This window comes from Callorhinus ursinus, unplaced genomic scaffold (assembly GCF_003265705.2).
Source record: "Callorhinus ursinus isolate GAN/ISIS: 27379988/994484 unplaced genomic scaffold, GSC_fseal_2.0 scaffold4, whole genome shotgun sequence".
Taxonomy (NCBI): domain Eukaryota; kingdom Metazoa; phylum Chordata; class Mammalia; order Carnivora; family Otariidae; genus Callorhinus; species Callorhinus ursinus.
This window is the reverse complement of record NW_027397066.1, coordinates 121,621,701-121,645,112: the sequence shown is the minus strand read 5'-3', so window position 1 is coordinate 121,645,112 and position 23,412 is coordinate 121,621,701. Positions and strand designations below refer to the sequence as shown.

At 41.5% G+C, this 23,412-nt stretch overlaps 1 protein-coding gene and 1 long non-coding RNA gene across 3 annotated transcripts in view; one reads left to right on the top strand and one right to left on the bottom strand.

Moving 5' to 3' along the window:
• On the bottom strand, positions 1-22,906 carry MMAA (metabolism of cobalamin associated A). 2 transcript variants are annotated; one of them, XM_025874260.2, is made up of 7 exons: positions 22,888-22,906; positions 10,452-10,955; positions 8,130-8,252; positions 5,229-5,399; positions 2,827-2,912; positions 1,635-1,784; positions 1-364 (listed from the first exon to the last, which is right to left on the bottom strand). In XM_025874260.2, the coding sequence occupies exons 2-7, from the start codon at positions 10,894-10,896 to the stop codon at positions 77-79; spliced, it is 1,263 nt and encodes a 420-aa protein (XP_025730045.1). In that variant the 5' UTR covers positions 10,897-10,955; positions 22,888-22,906; the 3' UTR covers positions 1-76. The 2 variants fall into 2 exon arrangements, with proteins under 2 accessions (XP_025730045.1, XP_073748417.1); XM_073892316.1 differs by lacking the exons at positions 10,452-10,955; positions 22,888-22,906 and adding an exon at positions 20,796-21,047.
• The window catches only part of LOC112826106 (uncharacterized), a 30,974-nt gene continuing 23,141 nt past the window's right edge, over positions 15,580-23,412 (top strand). Inside the window, exon 1 of the long non-coding RNA XR_003208848.2 lies at positions 15,580-15,697. This is a non-coding gene — a long non-coding RNA (uncharacterized lncRNA). The remainder of the gene's footprint in view (positions 15,698-23,412) is intronic.

Genomic DNA, 23,412 nt, shown 5'->3' with positions numbered 1-23,412 from the left:
TAAGCATTCAAGTGACTTTTAATATTAAAATACTTTACGAAATGGTATATAAAATCATTGCATAGGATAAATTTCCTTAGCCTCTGCTTTTAAAAGTTTTCAACAACACATCTGCTGCTAGTCCTGGGGACAGGGCCCCACTGAGAACCTTTTCTTCCAGAACAGGAATCTGTTCCTGGACAGTGGGATGGGTCCTGAAATGTTCTAACACGCTTTCCTGAATGAGATTCCACATCCAAACTTTCTGCTGCCTCTGCCGCTTGGCCATCAGCTCCCCACTGGCGAGCATGAGGTCCTGGAACTCTCTCATCTTATCCCACATTTCAGTGATGCCCTCTCCACTTCTGGCGGAGAGACGAATTACCTATTGAAAAGGGAAGAACCAAAACTGTTTTACTTAAAATGACAGGAAACATCTTCATAGGGACTCTGATATTTGCCGATTAAGTCTTACAGTCTATGAAAATAGGTAAGTGAAAACGGAGACATTTTATCACTGTGTCGAAGTAAACTGTACCCAGAAATAGACTGAGGTCACTTACTACGATCACTAACTCTGTGCAGAAACAAGACACTGATTTCAGGTCAAGATTTTTAGCCCAGAGGTTTATTTTGACGTAGGATTGCTCAGATGGTCCTCAGAGGCCACGTGGAGGAGCTGCGAGAGGGTCATGAGGATGAGAAGGGCAATACTGGGTAGGTTTCCCTGAGGCCTGAGTGCTAGGAAACGAAACGAAACTACGTTGACAAAATAGCCCCATTCCCTGTGTCACAGCCCCCTGATTCATCAAGCGCTAGGAGCCGAGCACCCAGCCCCTGCCCGGAGCAGACAAGGTGACTGCTGGAGCCCGGGAGCGGGCAATAAGGGTAAGGGAGGTCACCGCTGCTCTCATTCGAGTGATTACAGCCTGCTCTTTAATAACTGAGTGGCCTCCTGCACAGAAGGCTGCCCACATCAACAGCGGTGTACCGTTTATTACAGAACTTCTCTTTGTTTTCTCCTTTTTGAAAACAGCGCCCAACAAGCATAATGGGAAGGGAAGCGATCACACCAAAAGCTTCTCTCCTACTCAAACTCTAAGATAGAGAATCAAATCACTAATTGCTCCATAATCTTAAGAATCGTTCCTTTCAGGATAGATTTGCTATCACTTCCGAATGGCTCAAGTCAAGCGTTAAGCAAACTAATCTATGCCCTCGCATCTGGTTTCTGACATCTCGTGCTTGAAGGATTATATTTAAAATCATGACTACCGGGGCACCTGGGTGGCTCAGATGGTTAAGCGTCTGCCTTTGGCTCAGGTCATGATCGCAGGGTCCTGGGATCGAGCCCCACATCGGGCTCCCTGCTCGGCGGGAAGCCTGCTTCTCCCTCTCCCTCTGCCTCTCTCCCTGCTCCTGCTTTCTCTTCTCTCTGTATCTCTGTGTCTCAAATGAATAAATAAAAGCCTTTAAAAAATGAAATAAAAAAATAAAATCATGACTACCTGCTCTGGCTTTGCCATAATGTTTTAAAATTGTGATCTCACATCCAAGCAAAGATTGATTCTAAGTCTACCTTGGGACTCGCACCCTCTCTTCTAATGCGCGCAGTCCACTCAGGGTGGGAAATGCAGAACGGAACGCAAGCTGACCTTTGATCTCCAGACTTCTGAGCGTTTGCGGAGTAACTTCAGTGCACTCACATACTCAGCCTGTATCCTTCGAGCAGGCACAACCAAGTCTCCGTCAGATTTCGTTATAGCCACCAGGTCTGCCATCTCAATGATACCTCTTTTGATACCCTGAAGTGAAAAAGACAGCGATGTATCAGAAACACTTCACTTAATTATAGCAAAAAAAAAAAAAAAAAAAGGGACACCAGTCAATGCTAAGATTTTGAGAGACACACACTTCATTAACTAACTTTTCCTCTGCACCCTCCCAAGCCCTGGGGACTAGGAACCACAATTACTCAATAAAAATTATTCAAAAGCACCAGTTGTTGGGATTATGGACGTCATCTATAAGATCTCTTCCAAATTTAGAGGCTAACATGAGAAAATACATTCACAATTAGAGGAAATACATCATCAGGACACAACATGAATGAGTGGCAGGGGACAAGTCCAGTTGTCTCATGATGGATTCTGTCTCTCCTGAGCTAATGCTACAGGATGCAAAACCGTCCATCATTAAGTGCTTAAAGAGAAAAGACACCTACCGCTAACATCTGCATTTCCATAAACAAAGTCTTTGAAGTTTTCCTCAAGGTTTATAATTTTTTTTTCCAATTTGCATTTGAGGAAAAATAACCTGATAGCTAAAAATGCCCCAATCTCGGTCCTACAAACACCCACACCACAGTGGTCTCTTTTGGCTGGAGCTGTCCCTGTGCCCCGTTCGCTCCCCATGCTGCAGGTGGAAAAATCTAAGTTGTAGGATTAGCTCAAGGTCATAAATTCTATTACTGTAACTTAGGAAAAAACAGAGAATGTGTCTTTGACTCAGGTATTTTAGCCAATATGAATGATATTTCTTTTCTTTTCTTTGAGAGAGACAGAGAGGGCATGCATGTGTACTAGTAGGGGGAGGAGCAGAGGGAGAGGGAGAAGCAAACTTCCGGCTGAGCAGGGAGCCCGATGCAGGGCTCAAGCCCAGGACCCTGAGATCACGACTAGAGCTGAAGGCAGATGCTTAACCGACTGAGCCACCCAGGCGCCCCTGAAATGCTACTTCTTTTACCTACATTAATAGCAACTTAATTTACAGAATACAACACTGGAAATGTGTACTTTCAGTGATGTATACTTTGTGTTTGGGGAGAAAAAAAGTCAACATAATCACCTGCAATTCATCTCCTCCTGCTGGTGGCAGTAGTAAAACAAACATGTCAACCATATCCGCAACGGCAAACTCCGACTGGCCCACACCTGAAATTGTAAACTATTCATAGTGATGAGACTTTCTCAACTACCTTGACCACCATTTCATTTGCTCATACTCACGCTCACACGCTCAAGCTGATCCCACCTTAAACACCCCACCTCTGAAGAATCTATTAAATGCACTGCCTTGCGTATGAGCACACCTGTGACCCTCCCCACACCTCTCTCCCTCGCTTATTCCCAGTAGCCTTCATGGCGGCTAAAGGGAGAACCTCGAGATGTCCAGGGAGTAGCTTGAATAGTGTGGTTCTAATCCTCGACCATGCCTGTCAAGACTTTCAGCTTTCTGGCCTTCTCAGCCTCCGGGGAGCCCTGCAAACCCGCACCGATGGGTCAGTCCGACTACCCGTGGTCTCTCCTCTGTAAGCGTGCCCGAGACCCGGCTCAGGAACAGGCACCACCACAGGGTCGCGGAATCTGCCATCCGCTACCCCCGCTGCACCGCCCAGTAAAAGCAATGCCCCTAAGCCCCCTCAGTCAGCTGCTTTTCCATTCGTCGCCGTGGCTATTACAAACACTCACTGTGCCATGACCTCCCCCACGACGACGACCCCGGTACCTACTTGGCAGAGCTCCCTCAGCGTCCCCCTCAGCCCCTCCACAGATAAGCAGGTCCAAATACCAGCCCTGCTCACTGCCTCCTCTGCAGCCTCTTTCTTTCCCGTTCCCTCTGGGCCCTTGTTCTGCTTTATCTTTAACCTCTCCTTAGTCTACCGGCTCCTGTTGCCCGGCACCTCACAGGAACCGTGCTCTTGCCTTTCTCATCTGAAAACTAAACAAAGCAAGAAAAAAATAAGACAAAAACTCACAACTTCCTCCAATTACCACCATATTTCTCACTTTCTTTTTAGAACTAAGTGTCTAGAAAAACAATCAATGTACGCTCATTTGTCTTCACTTCATTACTTCAATGTCAATCCACTTAAATCTGACTTCCACATCACCCGCTCCACTGAAACTCCTCTCAAGATTCTGTCCTTCATTGGGGTGTCAGAGACTTTTAGTTGTCCATTCCGTATTTATTCTTCCCCATTTCCCTACCCCAATGTTGTCAGGAGCACTGACGTACCAGCTGGAAGCCCACAGTCACCAGACCCAATTTCCACCAGAGATGATCAATGAGTGAAAGCAAAAGCCACCAGATGGGGTCTCCAGTAAGATTCTTCAAAGGGGACTAACCCAGCCAGGAGGTACACCTCTTCTGCCTACCCCTTTCCCCTCCTTCCATACTCTCTCTCTTCCCTCCTCCTCCGGCCTGAAATGTGGATGTGATGGTTAGAGCTTCATCAGCCGTCTTTCACCCACGAGCAACCCTGAGGAGGGAAACTAAGTGCTAAGAATGGAGAGCGGAGACAGAAGCCTGGGACACTGAGGGCACTGTGGAACCACCAGGCCTGCTCGGGACTGCCTGCCTCTGGGCTTCTCCCGTTTATGAGAAAGTAAACCACTTTCTGTTTGAGTCACAATTTTCGAGTCTCTGGGACAAGCAGTCAAATGCAACCTCCAGCCAGTGCACTTGGTTTTCATGGTCCTCTTCTCCCTTGACTTCTCCTACTACCACACGGGCAACCCTTCCTCCATCCATCCCTACAGGGTGGAGTTTCTGATTTCAGGCCCCATCTCTCTTCACCCCCTATGTGCCTCCACATTTTATGGGCTAAGTATCCTGAACAAACCGCAGTTCTGTAAATGGGCCATGTGCTCTCACTCTCTTTATTTCACTCCCAATTCCTCCTTCAACACTGAGCTCAACTGTCACCTCCTCCCAGAAGTCTTCCCTGATCCCTCAAACCTGAGTCAGGTTGTGTCACAAACATTTATCATTCAGTAACAGTATGTTTGTCTCTCCACAGGCCTCGAATTTCTTGGGGTTTCCATGTCAGTATTTTCATTGTGTATAGCTGTGTACTAAGGATATACAGATGAAATAAAACATGGCCCTGTATTAAAGAGGTACCCAACTACATGAATTTTCTTAGTAAATATTATAGACATGTGAAATGTGCTTAAACACAACAGGTGTTAAGTTAATGTGTTGTTTCCAATGCTTACAGTTCTCCTCTGGCATTTACAACATACCACTCTTGTATAACAGTTCTCCAGATACACGGCTTTTCTTTAAAGGTCAGGATTAGAGCCTGTATTTTCATTATCTCCTACAGAACGCGAGATATCTTGTATTTAATTACATCTTTCAAAAATATATGCTGAATGAACAAAATGATACTAGTTGTCACTCATCTTTTTACGGCATTCGTTATAATAGTATTTTATTGTTATGAAATAGAAAATCACACTCACCTACGGTTTCAATAAGAATGATGTCATATCCCCCTCCTTCACACAACAGAATAGCTTCATTTGTGGTCCTTGTCACACCTCCTAAAGTACCGCTGGTAGGAGATGGCCTGATGTATGCATTCATATCTCTTGATAACTCCGTCATTCGGGTTTTATCACCTAAGAGTGATCCTAAAACACAGAGTTAAGATTTTCTAATCATGGAACACCTATAAGCGCCAATTATCAATCAGCTAATTCCCAGGTGAAGTGCTTTATGACATTTCTCCCCAAATCTCAAAATGATTTCATATTATTGAGCTTTAGTGCAACACAGCATGTATGATGCCAAATTAATCGTTTTAACATTTCAAGCCCTTCAAAATTTATAAGGGCTTTCCACTGACTAGACGTTCAAATCTAGATTCTTCAGCCTAGCACTAAAGGCCCTCAGAATGCAGCCCTGCCTTACCTGCCCATTTTCAGCTTCCACTAGTCCCCAAATCAATCTTCCATTCCAGCCAAGATGGGTTCTTTACTGTCATCTTAACATGGTTGTCTTTATGGTTTTCAAATGGGGATGAGTTTGCCCCCAGAGGAAATCTGGCAATGTCTAGAGAGATTTTTACTTGTCACAACTGGGGGTAGGATGCTACTGGCATCTGGTGGGTAGAGGCCAAGGATACTGTTAAGCATCCTTCAATGTCAGGAAGCTGCCCAAAACAAAGAATGTCATTAGTGCCAAGGTTGAGAAACTGCTTTAATATAAGGTCTTTGCCCATGGGACCATGTCTTACATATTCTGTAATGAGTGTTTATGCACAGTAGGCAATTAATTAATTAATTAATTATTTAAAAAAGATTTTATTTATTCATCTGAGAGAGAGAGAAAGAGAGAGCATGAGCGGGGGAGGGGCAGAGGGAGAAGCAGGCTTCCTGCCGAGCAGGGAGCCCGATGCGGGGCTCGATCCCAGGACCCTGAGATCATGACCTGAGCCGAAGGCAGACGCTTAACCGACTGAGCCACCCAGGTACCCCTAGAGTTCTCACAGGTTCTAATTCTAGAGCAGACACCTACCACATATCTCAACTACCTTATTTATTGCACACAAAACTTTTTTCTAAAGTGATTTTCTGCATGAAATCCTCTCTGTGTAAGTCAACAAGCTGCCAAAGCCGTACTTTAAATTATTATCACATAGATCCTAACACACTGAATTAAACATTATGAAATTACTCTCCCGTCTGTCTTAGCAGTGAGTCCAAAACTGTCAGTTGCAGACCCTTAGGGAGGTCTCCAAGCTACTGCAGGGGGTCTGTGAATCCAAAGCACAAGGACTGAACTACAGGGCAATAAAGTAATGCTTTTCAACTTTAGCATCTTGCTGCTTTTCAAATGTATGGTACTGTAGCAGTAATAAAGTAGAAATGGAAACTTACAGTTAATCCTCACGTATTTTTTCTTTCAAAGTCTACATATATTTTTTTTTTTTTACCTGAGAAAGGGACCTTCATTTTTAGTGTAAGAATTAAGAATCACACGGCTATGCAACTTTAATCAGGCTGTCTTGTCGCTGTATCTGCTATTACTATCTCAAGCTATTATTTTCTTTTGCTATTGCAAGTATTCTAGAATATTGCAAAGGTAAGAGAAAAAAGGCCTTCTCCCCTGTATGAAAATGAGAGCCACTATAAAAAAATTCTTTGTTCAAGTCCTTACCTTTAACAAAGAAAGTTCTTAGAATGTAAATAAGACGATACATTGACATGGCTTTAATCTTGAACCTTGTGAGTATAATTTTATTTTATGGTTAACATTTTTATTATTGTGACTCAAAAACTGTGCATGTTCTCAGCTACAGTTCTCAATGGGTGGTAACAGGAATTGTTGTCCACCTCTCTACTGACCTAAAGCCCTTGAAATATGATTATATCATCTCTATTTTTTTTAGCACGAAACTCACAGTATGCAAACCAAACACTTCCACAAAGCGCCCTGTATTTTCCCCTCACAACACACGTTACATTGTAATGGCCTGTGTTCACATGTCTGTTTCCCTCATTTGATATAAAGCTCCATAAGGCCAAGACGACTGTGTCTCAGTCACCATTACATGACACAGTGCCTTCCTTGTACAATGCCTCACCTATATCAGACATTCGAATACTTGTTAAATGAATAACTGCAATGTGAGAGGGGTAGGGGGAAGAAAAAACTTTCCTGAGTATTTATATGGAATGCTTTATGTTTTCCTTAAATGATCCTTTGGGGAAACAAAGTTTATTCATTTTCTCTCTGAGCTGCAAATTAAACTAAACTCGGAGTGACTGTGTGCCCTCAAACCAGTAGTAGTTGCTGAGCCTGAGATGTGATACACCACACTAAGTGCTGTAGGGAGAAGAGCGGTGTATTACACGGTCGGTCCCTCTAAGAGATTTCTGTTTCACTGAACATGTAATATGAACCGGTGACAAGTTAGAAAGAGCAGTAAGATTTTCTTTTAAGCTTAAGAGATGTTACAACAATATAAGAAAAAAGCGAACGAGGGATGGACCCATTTTCTGAACTGTGTAGGGGCTGATACAGCCAAGGAAAAAACAGGAGGGAAGAGGGCCTAGTGTCAGCTTTGATAGACAAAGAGCTGAAAGTTGCTTTTGATTATCTTCAACTTCTGGCACCCATTTTCCTAGTTCTCTAAGTACCCAAACTCGTCCTGGACTACCCACAAGCTAAGGAGCCCAAGGCCCCAAACCACCTCCCTCCATTGCCACCTCCCCGCCCCCAAAACTCCCTTCTTTCAGTGAGATCAAACTCAGAGAGAGATTAGAAGTCACCAGACTGTGCAAATTCCCATTAAATTATAAGAGAGCCCTATGAGCCCCTGCTCTGCAATTTAAAAAAAAAAAGTCAGCGATACTCACCACCACTAGTACAAGAAGAAGGGTCCACAGCTAGCACAGATAATTTGTGCCCTCTCTCAGTAAGCATTTTTCCAAAATACTCTATAAAGGTTGATTTTCCAGCACCAGGGGGCCCAGATAATCCTACAGTAGAGAGAGACCTTCTAATTTAATGAAAGAAATGAGAGCAGCACAATGATAAGTTCTATTCAAATATTAGATTTATCTTCTATTTCTCCTCATGTATTAAAACCATCGTTAATATATTTTAACATTTCCTAAAGTAAACAAAAAACCATTTATTTATCTAGTTCCTGAGCAATAGGGACATGGGAAGAAAACAATTCTGAGTTCCCTATGTTCTCCAAATTCACTTTGTAAAATTACAAAATATGATCGGCCCTTTTACTATAACATAGATCTTTCTGGAAAGACTTCATTGCCTATACTGTTAATGTGCTGAGTTTCCACAACATCTGCCCACCTCTCACCATGATCAGTAATTATCCCACCTACCCCAATGCTGGACACTTTGCTCTTCCCACCAGAAAAACAACTCAGTACTCTGGAAATTCCCAGGGATTGAGAAAATAATTTTCTATTTATGAAAGGTAATTTTTTTTCATCCTACCTGTAACTCAAAATATAGGATTTAAACTGAACCCTGAAAAAATTAGCTTGTCTTAAGAAAGGCAGAAAATTCCCCTGCTTGGAGAGTTCACAGAGCATGGCAGATAAGAGCACGCACTCTGGAGCCAAGTGGCCGGTTCTGGTTCCAGCTCTGCCTCTTATGAGCTGTACAGTCGTGGTGAGGTTACTCAACCGTTCTGTACCTGAGTATACTCTGCAATAAAATGCATGCGATAGCACCTATCTCTTCAGGTTGTTGTAAGAACTAGAGGAGGTGATATTTGCAATGTTTAGAACAGCACCTGGCACAAAGTATATAACACTGAAGCATTTAATTGTAATTACATTCAAAAGTATGCGTAGGTCATACGGCATGCTTGGCTCCTTACTGCAATTTTCAGGGCAGGTCTCTGTCTTAAACATCGGTATGCCGAATAAACATTCGTTACTTGTAGTTATGATGGTGATAAAATAGCTACCATAAAGACACAGGTTTATCTGGCCTCATAACACCAAGATGAAAGAACCAGAATAGCAATGAAAATTTGTGAGTTACTAGCTACGAGTGAGTTGCTGGTTAACTCTGTATATTTCTGGGATGTTTTCTCTTCAAACAGTGTTTAGGCGTAATAAGTAAACACTCTGTCATAACAGGAATTTCTCTTTGGGAGTCTACTATTTTGTCTGTCTACAATACATAAAGATTATTAACAGTCAACGTAGTACTCTCAAAACGAGAGTTCCTTCAGTGAAGGAAGAAGCCTAGGATGCCTGAACAATGCAGACTAGTACCAATATCGGGTTGGTGAACTCTTTTTGAAATAATCTTTAAAGATTCATACCCTGTTACCATAAAATTAGAAGGTTTTAATCCCATATCATTAAACTGAGATTTAAGTCTAATATAATGCCAGTCAATTTTTAAGTATTTACTCAATCCTCACAAAATTTCGGCACTTTGTCCACCATTTCAAGTTTTAGTGGGAAAGTTGGTTGGAATCACCTACTTTGTCATCATGAAGAGCTCTCATCCCACCTAAACATATCTAAACTGTTTAAAAATGCACAATTAAGAAAATATAGCAAGCTTATTTGCAATTGCGGAACCTAGTCAATTGTTCAAGAAATCAAGTGACTTTCTAATATTTTTAGACAGCAAATGAACATGGTCTCTCCTTTAAAACACATTTTTGTATTGAGATGGCTGCGCTTAAAGCCAAGGAACTCCCAGAAACTCTAACAAAAAGTACCTGAAAGAAGAGAGACTTGCCCTAGAAAGACTAATGAAACACCTAAGAAGTAGAATGTTGAAATGTGATATTTAGAGTTGATATAAATACAAAAACAAGGCATTCACTTCAGACTCTCAAGCAGAAGGACTACCAAGAGAAAGGAGTAAACCAGTTAACAGTTCTTCATATGCATATTCTATTCTGGGAGCCGCAGGTTCTTGCCAAAATAGAAATCTTGTATTATTCTCTTAAAATACAGAGACTTGGTTCAAATGACCATGACATTTCCCCCCCCAACATAACAAGACCAATATTTGCAAAAAAAAAGAGGGGGGGGAGGGGGATTAAAATCCAGCCCCAAATTCTGAAAAGAAAAAAAGAATTCCCATTAGATTACAAACTATGTAGACTTATTTTAAAACAGAAAATTTAGAAAAATATTTGCTGAACAGACTGAAAGGAAAAAAAAAAAAAGACTGACCCACTCGAAATGCTAGTGGTTTTCCTTTATTTATTTGTTCTTGTTCTCTGTGGTAGACTAATACTTTTTGAAGAAGCACCTGGGCTAACTCTTTTTTCCTCTTGTGTGTTGATTCTATAAGAGTTATGGCCTCTGCTAAGCAGGCCCTGTGCCCTTGGATTAAACCGGTATAAAGTTTATCCACAAATCTTTGTTCTTTATCAGAAAGTTCTTCTGTGTGTTCCTTTAAGGTTGTTTGTACACATAATTTTCTCTTTAAACCATTTGACAACAACATCCATTTTGTACAATGGAGTCCAAGAGAATTAAATGGCCGAGCACAAGGGATTCCTGATCCGAGATGAGTACTTGAGTGAAAGATGAAGTGGTAACGACGGAAAGGTGTTCTTAAAAGGCCTTTTAGGAAACGTCGGTGAGAATGTTGCAGTAGCATGGGAATATTCATTTTGTTTGTAACTGCAGAAAACACTGGCTGCTTTTTGGCTCAATGTGATTTGTGACTCCCTAGAAGAAAGAAAAACGTATTTTTGCCAGTTCAATATACAATTAAGATACTGAAGTTAGTAAAACTGCAAGCTTAGTGTTTCCCCTATATTCTAAAAACACACATAATCAGGCTTCTTGGCTGTACAAATGGGTGAAAGTTTCTTACCAAACCGAAGAGAGAAGATCCCCCCTTGCCTACAGTTAATATTCAGAGTAGCCCAAATGATGGATTATTGCTCTACTGTAAAATAGAATGTACATTAAAATTTTCTTCCAGGGGCGCCTGGGTGGCTCAGTCGTTAAGCGTCTGCCTTCAGCTCAGGTCATGATCCCAGGGTCTTGGGATGGAGCCCTCCATCGGGCTCCCTGCTGGGCGGGAAGCCTGCTTCTCCCTCTCCCACTCCCCTTGCTTGTGTTCCCTCTCTCGCTGTGTCTCTCTTTGTCAAATAAATAAATAAAATCTTTTAAAAAAATAAAAAATAAAATTTTCTTCTAAACAAAAAGTAAATATACAAAAACCCTGTTAGGGTAGAAATTTTATGTCATGCTTATTTTCTTGTCTACAGACTACAATTTCCTCAGATCAAACAGATCAAACAGACCTTATTTTAAGGCTCATTCAAAAGGTAAACAAAACAAAACAAAAAAAAAAACACCAAACTTCTGATGCTAGCCTTTTATTCTTTCTCTACCAAAAAAAAAAAAAAGTGATTAATAGTGTAGGCACTTGAGGCATAAGTTTAGATAAATGTATGTCTTCAATGGGCTCACCCTGGAACACACATATATGTAAAGAATGGCCTAACATAAGCACACCATTAGCATCACCACCACCAACGCCACCACCCTGGGCCTTCATGTGAAATGAACGGTGAGGTTTGTATGGTAACTAGATCAATGTATTTCCAAGTAGGACCCAAAATGCCTGGTACTTAACTAAAAATGCATATTCCCAGCCCCACGCATCAGAATCTCTGTGGGTTAATAAGCACACTGAAGTCTGAACCACTATGGAATTAGATGAGGATGCTTTACTTAGATTTACTGATAATCTCCATTTCAAACTGTATTCAACAATGAAAGCTGACACAGTACATGGAGAGTCAGAAAAGTACAGAGGGTATGAGCCAAGAGACTCTTCACTTTGAGTCTCTGCCATGTCAGCTATCGTGATATTGACCACTCCGTGCCTCAGCATCATCTTTGAGTTAAGAGAACAGGTAAAGAGAATAGGATGGCTGTGAGAATGAATTCAGTTAATTCATGTAAAGAGCCTCATGTAAAAAGCCTGGAACAGTGCCTAGCATAGAGCAAGAGCTCAATAAACATTAGCTTTTATTATTATACTAATTTTTAAAACATTAGTAAAAATTAGGTCATAGACCTAGCTTCCCGTGGCAAACCAAAATTTACACACAAATGATACATAGGGCCTACCAAATTTGGCTTTATGATTATTTGAAAATTTTGCTTTTCAACTACCTCATAGCAGAATGAAATAAATTACTTTATTGCTCCAAAGTACCTCTCTAAATTGTATTTCAAGGCCAATTAGCACGAAATTAATTTTACTAAATAACATTCTAATGGGAAAAAGAAGACATATTTTAAGTTTTTTTTTATTGTTAGAACTGTAACTGCTCATTTTTCTGTTTTGGGGGGAACAGGGGGCATTATGACTTCTATTTTGACAAAATTCATCTTATTCTAAAAGGAAAATTTATGGAAAACCGTGTAAAAATGGTTCTAAAAGAACAATTTAAAACATCCACTACGACCCCTCACACAGACATACAAAAAGACATTTAAAACAACACAGTTAAGAGGGGATCTATTTTGGAAGCTCTCTTTAAGCACACTTCTTGACAATGCCATGGACAACACACTGGAAGCTCATGGGGAAGAACTGTATTTTTACTCAACCAGTCACTATTTTCTGAGCATATACTGCTCTTCAGGTCCCATCCTAGGTTTAAGAATCACAGTGATGACAGTGTTACTGTTGGTGATGACAATGATGTTTACTACGTTCCAGTCATTCTGCTATGACCTTCTGTATTAGTTTCCTAGGGCTGCTGTGACAAATTACGACAAACTGGGGGTGCTTAAAACAACAGATCTATTCTCTCACTGTTCTGGAGGCTGGAAGTCAGAAATCCAAGTGTTAGCAGGCCTGCACCCCCTCTGAAGGCTCTAGGGGAAGCCTCTTCCCTGTTCCCCCAGCGCCTAGTGGCCCTGGGTGCTACACAAGTGCAATCTCTGCCCCTGGCTTTCCATGGCCTTCTCTTCTCTTTGTGTCTCTCCTCTGTGTGGAGATTTGTCCCTGAATTGGCTCCACTCAGATAATCCAAGATGATCTCATCTCAAACTCTTTAATTTAGGGGCGCCTGGGTGGCTCAGTCAGGTTAAGTGTCTGACTCTTGGTTTTGGCTCAGGTCATGATCTCAGGGTCGTGAGACTGAGCCCCAAGTCGGGCTCCGCACTGGACGTGAAGCCTAAGATCCTCCCTCCTCTCCTTCTGCCCCCGCCCCTCCGCTCACACACTGCGTCTCTTAAAAAAAAAAAAAAAAAAAAAAAGATCCTTAAGGGCATCTGTCATCTGCAAAAACCCCTTTTTCCAAATAAAAGTCACATTCACAAGTTCTAGGGATTAGGACATGGGTATATCTTTTTGAAGGCCACCACTCAATCCACTACACCTTCTTAGGTGGACTATCACATTATATTACCCTAAATGACATAATCCCAGCACTTCAAAAGCCCACAGAATAATAAACACTATGTCCAAAAAAAACCCACAAAGTGCTGTGGGAACAGACAAAATTATAGAAACTAACTCTCCTTGGGGAGTAGAAGGTTCAAGTCATGGAGGGGTCAGTGTCAAGGCTGGGTCTGAAAGGATACAAAAAAACAAAACTGGAAGAGGCAGGCCTTCCAGGCTGAGGACTTAAATGTACAGAGTCACAGGTGGTCTCTTCTCTGCCATATCAGAGAAGACTGAGCAATTCAGTGAGACAGAAGCCTGGTGCCTACAGGGAACTAGTGATAGGAAATGAAGCTGGACCAGGATGTAAACTGAGGCTCCTTGTTGGCAGTGGAGAAATGACAGAGATCTTTACAGAGATTAGTGACATAATCAACTTGGGTTTTTAGGGAGATAACACCAGGAGCAGTGGTGAGAAGTCCGGAGGAATCAGACCCTGGTAACATAAAGCCCAGCTTAGGAAACCCTAGCAAAGACCCAAAAGAGATGATGAGGACCTGGACTTTGGCAGGGCATTAAGGGAAAGAGAAGTCACATTCAAGACCTTGTTGCCCACATTAGAATCCTCAAAGCTCACGATGGAGGCTGGCACATTGCAATTGTTGAAAAAACACAAAAAAAGGCTGATCTGAACCTAATTTCATTTCCCACCAGCCTGTCACTCAAGAGTTTATAAACCATTTCCAAATACTTCATCTCACTTTACTCTCCCAATTTTATGATGACATTATTATTTATTCTCATGTAACAAGGGAGGGAAAACAAGAGTGAGTTAGGTAACTAATGTCATAGCCAATGAGAGGGCCAGGACTCAAACCCAGGTCTTTTGACTCTCTATGGCATTTTTTCTTAATAAATTATTTCAGGATCAAGAAGAAGTCCTTTGGCTAAAAGGTAAAGAGATATTAGTAACCCTGCCCCTTCCAAAGCAAGTAAAAAGCATTTTTAAAAAGTGTGCAGTGAGGGTGCCTGGGTGGCTCAGTTGGTTGTCTGACTCCTGGTTTCAGCCCAGGTCATGATCTCATGAGTCATGGGATCAAGCTCAGCGGGGAGTTTGCTTGAGATTTTCTCCCTCTGCCCCTCCCCCAACTCTCTCTCTAAAATAAATAACCTTTTAAAATAAAAAAAAAAAAAAGTGTGCAGCGATAGTGATGGCATTAGGAAGAGCCAAAGACCAGAGGAAGAGGAGATGCTGACAAAGATACAAACCATTCTTACCACCGAACCAAGTCCTATCCTTCCATAGGAGAGATGCTATCTATGTAGTCCAAGAAAAAATTATAACGATCTAAAATATGCCCTTTAATTAACAAATCTTACCATGACTACCTCTTGTTACCCAACAAAGCTATGATCAAAAAAGAGAAAGTAGTATGTTGAGAGAGAGAGAGAGAAACAAGATTACAAAGCATTCATTCAACAAAGATTTGACCATTTACCATGGGTCATGCAAGAGTCTAGCACTGGGGATACAACAATGATCAAAATAGAACAAAGTTCTTGACCTCATAAAGCCAACATTCTAGTAAGGGAAGACAGACTATAGACGTATAAATAAGGAGGCCAGTGTGGCTAGATGTGAATAAGCAAGAGAAAAAGTATAAGAGAGAAGGTTAAAGAGGGGGTCAGATATACAGCCATAGATATGACTGAAGAACTTTTGACTGTGAATGAGAAGGGAAGCAGTAAGACCAAGAAGAACCTGATTTGATTTCTGTTCTAAAAGGATCTGATGGGGATGCAAGAACAGAAATGGGAAGACCAGCTAAGAGATTAATGTAATACTGCACATGAGAACTGATGAGGACATGTACCACATGGGGATGGTGTTAAATCAGATTCTGGATGAATTCTAAAGGACCTGCTAATAAATGAGATGTGGGATGGAAGAGAAAGAGAACAGTCAAGGATTCAGCACAGGTTTTACTCCGAGCCACAGCAAAGATGGAGTTGCCCTTTAATGAGCTGAGGAAGACTGCAGGAAGTCAAATTTCAGGTAAGATCAGGCATGTTTAGTTTCCGATACCTTAAGTTTGAGATGCCTACCAAATATCCCGGTGGGATCCTGAGTGGGCAGTTGCATTACTAACATAAGGAAGAGGTCACAGCTTCCGTGTAAATTTGAGAATCATTAAGTATTTAGGTGTTAATTAAATCCATGAGACCAAATGAGATTAGCAGAAGAATGGCTGGAGATAAAGAGGTGTTATATCATTTTTCATAAAATTTTACACACACACACACAAACAGAAATACATATGTCAGAATGTTAACTTCGTCTATAGGTAAGTGGTATTACAGTGCTTACATGTTGTTTATTGGCTAATCATATTTTTCTGTTGAAAAACAGAATAATGCCCCTCCCCCAAAGACGTCCATGTCTTAATGTCTGGAATCTATGAATATGTTCCGTTAAATGGCACAGGGGAATTAAAGTTGCAGATGGAATTAAGGTTGCTAATCAGCTGACCTTAAGATAAAACAATTATCCTGGATTATCCAGGTGGACCCAATATAACACCAAAGTCCTTTAAAGAAAGAGGGAGGTGGAAGAGCGAAATGATGTTATGTGATGAGGACTCAGCCCACCCTTGCTGAACCTCTAGGATGGAACAAAGGGCTACCAATGCCTTGATTTTAGCCCAGTAAACCCCATGTCAGACTTCTGACCTACAGAACTCTAAGATGGTAAGTCTGTGTTGTTTTAAGCCATTAAGTTTGTGGTTATTTGTTATAGTAGCAAAAGAAAACTAATACAGTTGCTATGGCAAAAATATCTTTTTTAAAGCTAAAACTTAGAATTTGTATACTTTTAATAAGAAATGTCAATAAATTCTCATGATTAAATTTTTACCTCTGACTGTATCTATAACCTGTAACTTGCTTCCTTCTGCATTGAGATTTCTTCATAATGTGAGAATCAAACTTGATGAGTCCTTAAACAGTTACTATGACCATCAGCATTACATTCAATGTGTATTTATATGTCAATTTCTAAATTAAACATAAAATTAGCATATATACTTAAAAACCTAGTAAAAAGAATTATGTACAAGGTAAAATAGTGATAATCATATTTTAGCTATGCTTCTATGCACATTCTATCAGAATCATCACATTAAGATATGAAGTCCAGTAGTACTCTGAAATGATGTGATACACACGGACTAGTCATCATTTTGAGCACGGTAGCTTAAAAAAAACAAAAAAAGTCTAAGGGCACCTGGGTGGCTCAGTGGGTTAAGCGTCTGCCTCCGACTCAGGTCATGATCCCAGAGTCCTGGGATCGAGTCCCACAGCAGGCTCCCTGCTGCTTCTCCCTCTCCCTCTTCCTGCCACTCTGCCTACCTGTGCAAGCTCTGTCAAAGATGAAATAAAATCCTTAAAAAAAAAATCTATATGCTTAATAAAAATTAGGTGTCTAGAACGCTTATCTTCCACTTTTTTGCCTGACAAAGTCCTACTCAGTTCAAATATCACCTCTTCTAGGACACATCTTCGCCACCTTTCTCAGGCAGTCAACTGTTCCATCTGCAAAGCTCCACAGCCTTTTATTCATTTTGTTTTCTAATTCATCTGTTTACAGATCTCTCCTCACGAATTGTCCTTCCTCAGCCCAGTTGATGATCCTCCCAGAGAAGAGACAATGTCTTATTCTTAGTTTCCTCAGAATCCAGTACAGTGTTAGGCACATGGTAACCTGTTAAATTTTTTTAAGGTTCATGAGTGGGTTCTCTACTTTATGTTGATCTAATATACTAGAAAGGAAAGTCTGAGTAATGTCCTTAACCTGTGTGATCTGAGAATCTTTACTAAAAACATTCTAAGTTCCCGGTTTTGAATCAAGGCAACTTTGACATCTAACTAATGTTCCCAAACAGAAAAACAGGTAAGTTTGTGAGGAATCAAAACCCAGTAACAAGAGCTTTACTAGATGAAAATATGTCCACTGATAATAATGCAAACAATATTCCCTAAATAAATGAGATGAATAAAACTTGTCTAATAAATAGTACACAGGTTGCTCTAACATTTAGTTATTTCTTACAACAATTGAATCAAAGTCTTTCCCAGAAAATCCATGCCAACAACCTGACAAGCCTGTGGTTTATATTGCAGGGTTTACCACAATTTGGGATTGTGAAGTTCTCTATCCTTTGATGCCAATACAAATCTTAAAAGGCCTTTAAGTGAAAACAAAGAGCCAGGAAAAGGATGCTATCATTTTCCCCCGTTCTTCTGCCAAAACCAAAAGGCTACCCAGATGTACATAATTCAAGGTTCTTACCCCTTCAAACCTCTCCATGGGGGCTGATTTCCTTGGTGGCCCCAACCCTTCTGGACCATGTGAATGGCAGAACAGCAGCTGCTACCTTTCACTGACCGTTTATTATGTGTGAAGCATTTCGGCATATACTTCTACAGCTAAGCCTCACAACCGTACACAGGATTCTATTTTACAGGTGAGGCTCAGTAAAGTTACAGTGATTGACCAAGGCCTCACAACTAGTGGCAGAACTTGAGAAAAACAACAGATTTTAAACATCCAGATGTATATGAAGAGAGGTGGTATCATGTCACACCAAGGGAATACGAAATAACCCTTTACATTTAAATATGGAATGATTATGGCAAGCTGTTTATCTTCATTTTGTTTTTTTTTCTTTTTTGCTTAGGTCAAAATGAGAAATTGGTTTACATTTTCTGTGCAAACCTTATCAGTAGGCCATCCCAATAGTGTATAAGGTGACAGAACAGACCAAATTTCTACAATTTTTAAATGTTTTTCACTCCACAGAGAATAATTCACACCTGATAATTAAGTGCATAACACACTTAAACTGATTAGTTTAACCTCAGATTTTAAAGAAGTCCATAATTTCTGGGCGCCTGGGTGGCTCAGTTGGTTGGGCGACTGCCTTGGGCTCGGGTTATGGTCTGGGAGTCCTGGGATCGAGTCCCGCATCGGGCTGCCGGCTTAGTGGGGAGCCTGCTTCTCCCTCTGACCCTCTCCCCTCTCATGCTGTTTCTCTCTCTCTCTCTCAAATAAATAAATAAAAATCTTAAAAAAAAAAAGAAGTCCATAATTTCTTTTAAACCAATGTAACTCCTCCTTTATGAACAACTCTCTACCCTTATGTCACTGGCAGAACCGACTACTAGAGTGGCAAAATCATGGAGGTAGGGAGAAAGACTTCCCATCTGCTCGTGTAACTAAGCATCTTTTCCTGCTTTCTTATGGAAAGAAATTTTAAAACTTAGCCAATAATCAAACTGTTTCAATGAATTTTCATGATTCCTGAGAATCACGGAGGTCTCATCCTACAATTTTAAGTTGAGTACTACCAGAATACAAGAGAAATTTCCAGCATTTACAACATTTAGTAAGAGCCCTCAAAGCACTGCCATTTTTTTTTTAAATCTTTTTTTTTTAAGATTTTATTTTATTATTTATTTTAGAGAGAGAGAATGAGAGATAGAGAGCACGAGAGGGAAGAGGGTCAGAGGGAGAAGCAGACTCCCCGCAGAGCAGGGAGCCTGATGTGGGACTCGATCCCGGGACTCCAGGATCATGACCTGAGCTGAAGGCAGTTGCTTAACCAACTGAGCCACCCAGGCGCCCAAGCACTGCCATTCTTAATAAACCAGAATGTTAATTTATTAATATACAATGAAAAATATCAAGTGGGCAAAAATACTAAAATGAATATGTAAGTGGACCCCCCTTTCAGGCAAAAAGGTTCCTATGGACAGCAGCATTTTAAGATTCACATTTGTTGGGCGCCTGGGTGGCTCAGTCGTTAAGTGTCTGCCCTCGGCTCAGGTCATGATCCCAGGGTCCTAGGATCGAGTCCCATATCAGGCTCCCTGCTCTGCAGGAAGCCTGCTTCTCCCTCTTCCACTCCCCCCTGCTTGTGTTCCTGCTTGTGTTCCTGCTCTCGTGCTCTGTCAAAAAAAAAAAAAAAAAAAAGGATTCACATTCGTTTTACTCCAATCTCTTTTTAAATTTTTTTTTTTTTGAGAGAGCACGTGCGCCCGGGTGTGTGTGGGGGGGGTGCAGAGGGAGAGGGAGAGAATCTTAAGCAGCCTCTATACCCAGCATGGTGCCCGAAGTGGGGTTCTATCTTACCACCCTGAGATCATGACCTGAGCCGAAATCAAATGTCAGAGGTTTAACCTACTGAGTCACCCAGGCGCCCCTCCAATATCTCCTTAATATCCATCCCCTCTTCCCCACCCACCTTCCCACATTTCTCTACTATAATGGCTTTCAAGCTTTGATCAATGTCCATAGGAAGAAATGCACTTGCATTAGTCTACATGTAGGAATATAACTCAAACAAAAGTTTCAGAAAACATTTCTTACTGCTAGTACATGTGATACACTCTAATATTATCTTTTCTATTGTTTTTTTATTTTTTATTTTTTAAATATTTTTTATTTATTTGAGAGAGAGAGAATGAGAGAGAGCACGAGAGGGAAGAGGGTCAGAGGGAGAAGAAGACTCCCTGCTGAGCAGGGAGCCCAATGTGGGACTCCATCCCGGGACTCCAGGATCATGACCTGAGCCGAAGGCAGTCGCTTAACCAACTGAGCCACCCAGGCGCCCTCTATTGTTGTTTTTTTTTTTTAATGCACACTACCACAGGCACGATCTTAGGTTTGAAAAATGCTGATCTACTCTAGATACCTCTATGACCATTATTAATTCATCTTCCATATTACCACTTAACAACATAAAATGTCAATCTATTTTACTCATCTGCTTAAAATACATAAAACGTTCCCTCTGCCTTATTTGTAAAATACATAAATTAATTTTTCTTTAATTCAGCCATTCATTTACTCAGCAGCTATTTATTGAGAACCTACTGAATGCTAGGTACTGTGCTATACATTGGTACATGGGTCCAACATAGGTCCTAACATTGTAAAGTCTACAATCCAGCTAAGACAGTTACTACAAAAATATTACATACTCTTTAGGAGTGCTCTTATCTACCTCTCCAACTTAATTCATTCCCCTCCTTCACTTTTACCACATTGCTATAGCTATTCTGATTTGCACACAGGTCCTAGAAAAACCACATACTTTGGCCATTGTCCACAATGTTCCTTCTGATTAGAACGTCCTTCTTTCCTTTAATCATCTCACACATTCCTCTTCAGCCTTCAAGAATCAAGTGTCTCCTCTAGCAACAGTTCTCCACTCCCTTTCCATGCCCTTTCCGTTGTCACTCCTCTCTTGTCATCATGTATAGGTCACATTCCTCCATTATAAAGCTGGTCACATTGTTTTAAGTTGTTAGTCTTGCCTAGACTATGAGTTATCTTTGTACCCACAGCACAGTTTATTGCTCACAGAATAAATTAACGTTTACTGTAATTGTATATGGGTCAATAACTCCATTATGCTGATTACCCAATGTTTGAAAACATATTTTTCTAGATATTTACAGTAAATATATATTTATTTTAAGGACTTTCTTTTTAAAGTCTTATTTCAATATGTGGATGTTTTTCCTTCATTAAAAATTTGCTCAGCAGCAGCCAGTTTGACTTGGGATATTTGTCTTGAAATTGATCCAATGAATATTCTCAATTTCAATAACTACTCTGGCAAGAAAAAGCATATAGGATTTCCAAAATCAATACATTAGGTCAGTGTCTGCAGCACAGCACAGTTCATACAGGCAGGGCAGTATTACGCCATGTGTTTCCATTTCTCAATGCTAATCATTTTTGATTTGAAGATAAACTGTCAGATGCCATTAATCTGTTTACTAACTCCCACCATCCCCCACAGAGGGTTTTACATTGTTCTTTTCCAATAATCTCAGGAAATTTTGGTACAGCAGAAGGACTTCTTAAATAAGCAACCTTTAAATAGGTCATTGTTATATGAGTAGCATCAAATACATACTGAACTCATGCAGGGTATATCCTATGGTTCTCTGTCCACTTCACCTTTTATCACTTTTCCAGTTAAGACTCAGATCTCCCCATTTCCACTTTTAGGATTCTAAATCTGTTTGGGAATCTCTATTTTTCTAAATTTCATCATCGTTAAACATTTTCATTCATTCCCATTGCTAACACTGAAGTTCAAATCCAAACTGGTCTTAGGGAGCCCTGTGTACAATCCGCATATGAGGGACCCACATGCCCACATGGCAACGGGCAGCTAAGGGGCAAATGTTTCAAGCACTCACCGGCCCTTTCCATGCCAAATACAGGTTTTCTTTGGACATCATCAAATATCTCAAGTTGAGATTTACATTTCTTATGATTATATAATGTTTCACGTCTGTTTTGCCTCTAATAGAATACAGCCCTTAAAATAATTGAGTTGTTCCCTTTTTAAAATTCTTATTACCTTGAACACAAAACGATATTAAGTGTTACCAATAAAAGAGTATTTTGGACATTGAAGATGATCCCAAAATGATTAAGAATCTGCACAGGCTTTCGGGAAACGTGGTTTCCTACCAACTTGGAAAAGCTACAGTAATCTATTTGTTTTCCAGAGTATATGTATTTGGGCACAGCTCTTAAGAAAGGTACTAAAATAAATTTTATGCCATTTTTGCTTAGGTGGTCTTTCATTTCTAATGAGAAATATAAATCATTTGAATACAGTACGTCTGCCGGAAAGGACTTACCCCACGCCTCTCCAGAGTATTTGACAAAGCCTAGACACTCCTTGCGACTTTCAGTTTGAACCCTACTTTTATATCTTGGATTTTATTCCATAAAAGAGGAGTTTTAATTTCACTCTTGGGGAGTAGCTATCGTGCCCTTCTCTGATCCATTCTCTGGTTAACCATTCGCCAGGTTTGGCAGCGGCAAGGGACCAGCAACCTTACCAAAACCTTACTGTGGTACAACGGTAAGCTCACAACCCTGCCTAGAATGATGTAAATTTTAAAACATTGCTTACAGAGTATTTCCTTTTTAAGGAAAAAAACAACGAAACTTCCCTCTGAACCCATTTTGCCGACGCCTGCCTGTCAGCACATATCCCGCATTCCCAGTATCACCCAATTCAACAATATTCTCCTTTCCTTCCCCCACCCCAATTCCTCCAGGGGGCGCCCCCGACACCGGGGTGGGCCCCCACCCGCAGCCCGAGGCGGGAGCCCAGCTTCGGATCCGGACTCGCGCAACCCCCGCCCCACACTCACCCGCCGGACGACAAGGAAGTGCGGCCCTGCCCCGCCCCTTCCGCCGGACAGAGTTCGCCCCGCCCCGCGCTGGCCGCGGCGCGCAGGCGCAGGGCTCACTGCCGGACGCGAGAAGCCCAGGGGCGCCCGGGGGCCGGACGGAGGCATGGGGCGGGGCCAGGGTCTCGGCGGACGTGGCCGCGGAATTCCGGCGTGTGTGGAGGACGCGTGTGCGTGAAGGCCTGCGGTCCTGCGTCGGGGGTGGGAAGTCGGTGGGGCGCCGGGAAGCTGCCGGGAAGTGAAGGGGGGGAAGGTAGTTTACGGCTTTCGGGTAGCTTTTCTTCGGGTCCCTATTCGGTCATCTGCCTCCAAAGCTGGAGGGCAACATTCATACCCTTACGGCCTTGGCGCGTTGAGAAGTCCGGGAGACGGAGCCAGAGTGCAGCCCCGGGGCCCCGCGGCATCGGCGGGCCGCAAGTGCAGACCCCTTTTTTCCAATCCCAGAAGCTTCGAGTGTGGGGTAGAGGGCGAGACGTAGGATGTTTG